The following is a 6,515-nucleotide window of genomic DNA, read 5'->3' as shown; positions in this document are numbered from 1 at the left end:
GAATTATGCAATATTTGTCCTTCTGTGTCTGGCTTATTTCAATTAGCATTATGTTCTCCAGGCCCATCCGTGCTGCAGCACGTGTCAGAACTTCTTTCCGTGTATGAGTAATATTCCATTTTGTGCACATACCATATTTTATCCCCTCATCCAACAGGGGATGCTTGGGTGGTTTCCACCTTTTGGTTATCATCAATAATGTCGCAGTGAACATTCAGCATTCAATGCTACAAAGAACATTCATCAAGTCCCTGTATTCTTTTTTTTTTAGATTAATAGAAGTGTACATACTATTAGGTTATATTGTTTGCATCTGCAAGGAAAAGCTGTGGTTGTACTTGAGTCCTTCACCCAGGAGGTGTGCCATATACCCCGACATTGCACCTGTTAGGTGGGAGCTGAATGAGCACCCCCCCACCCCCACTTGAATTTCATTGTATTTTTCTCTCCTGTAGGCCTATAGTTCATCTGTTAGTCTCAGATTAGTATTAAGTACATGGAATGCTTGATTTTCCATTCTCGAGATACTTTACTAAGGAGAATGTTCTTCAAGTCCGTGTTTTCAATTCCTTTTAGTGAATACATCAGAGTATGCCAGCCTTCCCCCCCACCCCACACCCCATCCTCCCAAGCCCATTGTCTTTGCCCCACTTATTCCCCCTCTCTACAATGTTCTTCTCCCAATTTACTTGTCTGGAAAGTTTGTAACCATTTTTAATTTTCAGCTCAAGCTGTTACTTCCTCTGACCTCCCCAGACAGCTTCCTACTGCTGCCACTGTTTCCCTGGGACTTGTGACAACTTCCACTAAGGCTGTGAGCCTGAGCTGGCTTCTCTAGGACACACTTTCTGAGAGGGTGTAATGACAAAAATAAAGAATTTACCATGGTGTCTGGTACAAATGCTGACTCTTGTTGTTTATCTATTGCAATGATCTGAACAAATGCATTAATCTATAGATTAATTTATAGATTAAATGCTTTTAATCTATGTGATAAAATTACAATGCCCTTTGCCTCTGGGGACCTGCAAAACAAGTTCAATAATTTCTACTATCCTTTTGAACCCAATCTACAAACCGTGGAATATTTAGGATTCTTGGCTTTCTTCCTGAAGCAAAGGTGCACAGCTCTTCTCTCAACTATGTCATGGTTGCTCTGTGTGGGGAGCTGGTAAGAGAAAGGTTACGGCCCACACCAGTCCTGTGTTAATAGCTGAGCTGTGCCGGGAAAGAAGGGCAGCCTCTCAATGAGGACCACCTGGCCTGAAGCCAGACCCAAAAAAGAACAAAGCTGGGGGTTTTGCAACCTCTGCTGAGCCCCAGGAATCCCAACATTTCTCAGAACCCAGAGAGGGCATTAATAAAATCACTATTTACAATGCCCCAGTGTGCTAAAGAAAACAAGAGTCCTGGTTCCACTATTATGTGGCTCTGAACTCAGTTAACTTTTTTTTCTGGCCTGGGTCGAGTTTGAACCCACCACCTCCGAGGCCCTACTCCTTGAGCCACAGGCGCCGTTCTGAACTCAGTTTCTTTACACACACACACAAAGCGTGCTTGAGAGGAGGGACCATAACATACACAATGGCACTTCTTAAGCTGCCGGAAGGTACTCAACCGCTGTCACCATTATCAAGGGCTCTACCATGGTATGCTCTTTGAGGACTGGACTCTACCGCTCCATCTTTCCCCAAGATCTCAAGAAAGTCACTAAAAATAAAACGACGAGGAACAACCACTCCCCTGAAGCTCGCCAACTCCGCTAGACCGAAATTATGTTGACTCGAGCCCTGGCAGACACCTGGGCAGGGACACCAGACCTCCTCAGAAACACCTCAGGTCAAAGAGCCAATAGGCGGTGGAAATACGCCCATCTCTCGGAACCACGCGGCTCAGAGTCCCGGGTACCTGGCATCTGCCAGTGGGTGACCAAGATCACTTTTTCTCTTTGTCTTTGTCCCACCCAGCTCCCGGTTTCTTTGTAAGGGGAAAAAGGACAAGCAGGATTCTCTGCAGACGCTCCCCGCTTCCCGCCAACCCTCACCCCCGTGCCCGGAGCTGGGTCACCTATGCCGGGTGCCCCGACTCGGCGTACCTGTCCCGCAGGTGGCCGCTGCGCAGCCCCATGGCGGTGCACTCCGCCGAGCTCACCGGCACCCCCTTGCAGGACTTGACCGGGTAAATCCAAAGCTGAGCCACTGTGCCCACCTGCTGCAGCCGCCGACGCCGCCTGGGCCGCCCGCGGCGCCAAGCGACTGCCCCCAGCACCACTGTGGCCATTCCCAGCGCGGCGACCCCGAGCCAGCCGGACCCAGGCCGTGCAAGGAGGCGCGGGGCCGGGAGGCCCACGCGGGCCAGCACCGACGAGCTGGCGCCCATAGCCGAGAGAGACGCGCGCGGAGGGAGCAGCTGCTAGGCGCCCAGCTCAGCGCGCCAGGACGCCAGGCCAGCTCACCGCCAGTGCCCCAGCACCGCGGTGAAAGGCGTGGCCTCTGGCTCCGGGCCCACAGGGCAGGCGGCTCCTGAGCCCTTCTAGGCCAATCAGAACGGCGTGCTCTTCTGGGGGCGGTCCCTGGGGCGCGGGGAGGTGGGACCGGTCCACGTGGTCTTCACCCCACGGTCTCCTGCACCACCCACCGCCTGTGGCTGAGATGCGCTGTGCCCTTTCCCTGCGGTCGCAGCAAGTGACTATTTACCTATTTTGTGGAGTTGTTTATTTGACCTTAAATAGACAAAATATAAAATTTGCAGGGCAAAGCTTGATTTTGAAATCACAAATCAGGCAGCAGGCAGCTGTCTCTTGGAGATGGGGAGCAGGTCGGCACGGCCTGACCAGTGCAGGGTGTCGAGCTGCCCTCCCGCGCCCTCCCCGCAAGCTGCCCAGGGGAGAGCAGTTATCTGAAAGGTGGAGGGCTGGGAGCGGGCCTTGGAGCCGGCGAGCCGAGGCCCGCGCTTGCCCGGGTTCTTCCGCCGCAGCTCCGAGCGCCGATGGGCGTCGGACAGCGCCCTCTACAGGGCTTCTCCGGGCAAGAAGCCGCGGAGCTGGAGCTGCATTCGCGCGGCCCAGGGCTGGGAAAGTTGGCGCTGCCGCAGGTCCCCAGGCTGCTTGGGGACCGAGGGAGAGTCGCCTTGTCCTGTAGGCACTCACCTCAGTCACATCTCACTTCTAAATCAGGTCACATTCTATACGACAAGGTCAGCTACCACGGTCAGAGTTTGATGTTCCAGGCTGTGAAGTAAAACATTAACCTGATGCTTGTTAAAATGATGGGGAAGACTATTCAAGACTGTTGTAACAAGGGTATTACAATAGAGGAGAAATATTGGACTTAACTCTATATTACAGCAAAGACAGCCGAGTGTTTGTAGCCCAGAAGCAAAGTAGAGGGGGGTGTCAATGGATGGAAAATTACTGAGACATCATGGGAAGGAGATCAGGACGCTTGCTGAAAGCCAGGAAAGGACTTACACATCAAAGGTCAGAGGTGAGGAACTGGAGCAGATGTTAAGAATGATCAAACAAAAAATGGCCAGGTGTTGTGGCGGGCGCCTGTGGTCCCAGCTACTTGGGAGGCAGAGGCAGGAGACTCGCTTGAGCCCAGGAGTTGGAGGTTGCTGTGAGCGTGATGCCATGGCACTCTACCCAGGGGAATAGCTTGAGGCTCCGTCTCAAAAAAAAAAAAAAAAAAAAAAGAATGATCAAACACACAGGATGCAGAAATTCTCTCTAAACTGACTTAACAGGATCCTTGCTGAAACTAGGCTTTGCAGGGGGTGGGGTTAAAAGGTTGAGGTTTCAAGAGGGCTCAGAGAAGCCTGACTCAAGTTTGGTCAAGAGTGTCCCTGTACTTAGTCTCGTAGGCCAAGAGTGTACATTTCTTTCTTTCTTTCTTTCTTTTTTTTTGGAGACAGAGTCTCACTAGGTCACCCTCGGCAGAGTGCTGTGGCGTCACAGCTCACAGCACCTTCCAACTCTTGGGCTTAAGCTATTCTCTTGCCTCTTGCCTCAGCCTCCGTAGTAGCTGGGACTACAGGCGCCCACCACATCGCCCGGCTAAGGAGTGTGCATTTCAATACTCAGCCAGAATTGTCTGTGCTGATAGAAGGTGTCTTGGCACAGAGAAGGGAGAGTCTCCCAAGGGGAGTGAACCTCTTTCCCCAGCTGGCAACTCACTTCGGGGCTCTCCAGGGAGGCTCCGTCTTTCATCTAGAACATTGCTCCTTTTTCCATCATCTGTCTTATGATCCTATCTTATCTGCCCTATTCCTTCCTCTCAGGTCACCCTCACTCTCTCTCCACTCCTGGGAAATCCAGGAACTGTGTTCAGAGTGCAGACATTGCTGTTTCTCCAGCTGCCCGACTCCATCAGTGATCAGCCCTCTTCTGGGAATGAGCTGGCAAGAGAAGGGGACTTGGATAGATCCAGCCTCCCTGAGGAAGTGTTGATTGGTGGTGAAGCGGGACATGGGTGAACAGGATCAAGGACACAGCTCAAGAGGAAGCAGCTCCACGTTCGTTTCTCTCCCTCCCAAATTTCTCTTTAGAAATTTAAAAGGAAAAAGAATGGTTTCGTCATTATTTTTATTTATTTATTTATTTATTTATTTTTATTGTTTAAGGTTCATTGAGGGCACAAAGAAACAGGTCACACTGACTGCGTTTGTTAGGCAATGTCTCTCTCATAATCCTGTCCCTGCCCCCCAAGAGGTTACCATACACTGTAACCCCCAGCCCCCTCCTTTTTTCACTCTCCCAGCTCCCTCATTTCCCCTCCCCTCATCTTGAATTGATTTGAGTTTTTCTCTTATGTGGGTATGTATTAGATTATCGAAGGGCTTCTTATTAGAATTGAGTACATTGGATTCTTGCTTCTCCCTGTTTGTGCTGCTTTACTAAGAAGAATGTGTTCCAACTCTATCCAGGTTAATACAAAAGATGTGAAGCCTCCATCTTTTTTAGTGGCTGAGTAGTATTCCATGGTACACATATACCACAGCTTGTTAATCCATTCCTGGGTTGGTGGGCATTGAGGCTGTTTCCACATTCTGGTAATTGTAAATTGAGCTGTGATAAACAGTCTAGTGCAAATGTGCTTATGATAAAATGGGTAGATGCCCAGGAATGGGATTGCAAGATCAAATGGGAGGTCTAATTTGAGTTCTCTGAGGATTCTCTATACTTCCTTCCAAAAAGATTGCATTAGTTTGCAGTCCCGCCAGCAGTGTACAAGTATTCCCTTCTCTCCACATCCATGTCTGCATCAGCAGCTTTGAGATTTTATGATACAGGCTATTCTCACTGGGGTTACGTGATATCTCAGGGTGGTTTTGATTTGCATTTCTCTAATAATTAGGGATGATGAGCATTTTTTCAAATGTTTGTTAGCCATTGGTCTGTCTTTGTCAGAGAAGGTTTAGTTCATATCTCTCGCCCAATGGTAGATGAGATTGTTTACTCTTTTTTTGTTGATTAATTTGAGTTCTCTGTAGATCTAGTTATCAACCCTTTGTCAGTGGCTTCTCCATTTTAATGGTTGACTTTAAAGTCAGCATAATTGTTCAACACTTCCAAAATCTCCCCAGGGATACAGCTCACTTACCACTTTTACCTCACAAGGGACTGGGAATGGAGGTTTATTTTCATCCCAGAACCCAGCAAAGGAAAATGGAGATAGAACAGCTGTTCCTCAGTGACTGCTCGGAAGTCTCCCTGCAGTCGCCGGCCATCATGCCTCAGCTGGGCCATCTGTGTCCCTACCATCCCTGACCCACCCAGCCCCCACCAGTGACAGGAGCTAATGTTTGTAGAGTCAGATTGTGTCTCCGGAGGCATCAAAAAGGGTAAGGAAAACTGAATAGCAGTGACTGTGGTTCAAATATAAAATGAGAAAATGAGAAGTGGGCTCATAAATACAAAGAAAAAAGTAGGATTAAAATTCACATTTATTAATAATAAACCACAAAATTATAAGTAGGTTAATTCATTCATGGATTAATTACTTCAGTGAGTATTTTTGCCTAAACTAAAATAGTTCATTTCTTTTTGCTGCAACAAAATAATGATTTGCACCTAAAAAATATATTCACATTGTCTTCTTCCCACTGCCACTCTCAGAATTCCATTCCCTTTTAAATTCCAGTCTCCTCTTTATGTTACTCGGAATTGCAGGCGGTGTATACAACACACATAAGCAAATTACTTTTATGATACTTTAGAAAGTTGTAACAGAATATAAAAACAAGTCCTGTGAAGTAATTTCTGTTAGAGGTGAGAATTCACCTCTGAGCTATTCAGCAGTCATGATTTCGTTCACCGGCAGAACTAACAAGTTCACCAGGTCAAAGGAGAGCAAGAAGCTGGGGGAGAGGAAATGAGGAGCAGAAAAAGGAGTAAAGTTTTTATCTAAAGCAAAGCATAGATAAACATAGACTTTTCCCCTGGCTAGTGAGAGAAGACTGCACACAAAGGCAATAGAGCAACCTGAGTATTCTGTCCCAATTACTCCTGTATTTAT

The 6,515-nt window shown here is 48.1% G+C and overlaps 1 protein-coding gene and 1 long non-coding RNA gene across 3 annotated transcripts in view; one reads left to right on the top strand and one right to left on the bottom strand.

Annotated features, from left to right (window-relative positions):
* The window catches only part of MARC1 (mitochondrial amidoxime reducing component 1), a 34,239-nt gene extending 30,679 nt beyond the window's left edge, over positions 1-3,560 (bottom strand). The window contains exons 1-2 of one of the 2 annotated variants that reach the window (XM_003790952.3): positions 3,470-3,560; positions 2,096-3,229 (exon numbers count right to left, since the gene is read on the bottom strand). In XM_003790952.3, coding sequence (XP_003791000.1) covers positions 2,096-2,379 — 284 coding nt within the window. In that variant the 5' untranslated portion in view covers positions 2,380-3,229; positions 3,470-3,560. Of the gene's footprint in view, positions 1-2,095; positions 3,230-3,469 lie in introns of those variants that run through there. The other variant, XR_001161349.2, reaches the window with a different exon arrangement.
* Positions 3,223-4,579, top strand: LOC111725639. Its single transcript, XR_002773656.1, has 2 exons — positions 3,223-3,485; positions 4,279-4,579. It is a non-coding gene; the product is annotated as an uncharacterized LOC111725639 (long non-coding RNA).
* Positions 4,580-6,515: the final 1,936 nt, after the last annotated feature.

This window comes from Otolemur garnettii, unplaced genomic scaffold (genome assembly GCF_000181295.1).
Source record: "Otolemur garnettii isolate 467f Iridium unplaced genomic scaffold, OtoGar3 scaffold00045, whole genome shotgun sequence".
In the NCBI taxonomy this organism is placed as follows: Eukaryota; Metazoa; Chordata; class Mammalia; order Primates; family Galagidae; genus Otolemur; species Otolemur garnettii.
This window is presented reverse-complemented; position numbering and strand designations above follow the sequence as displayed.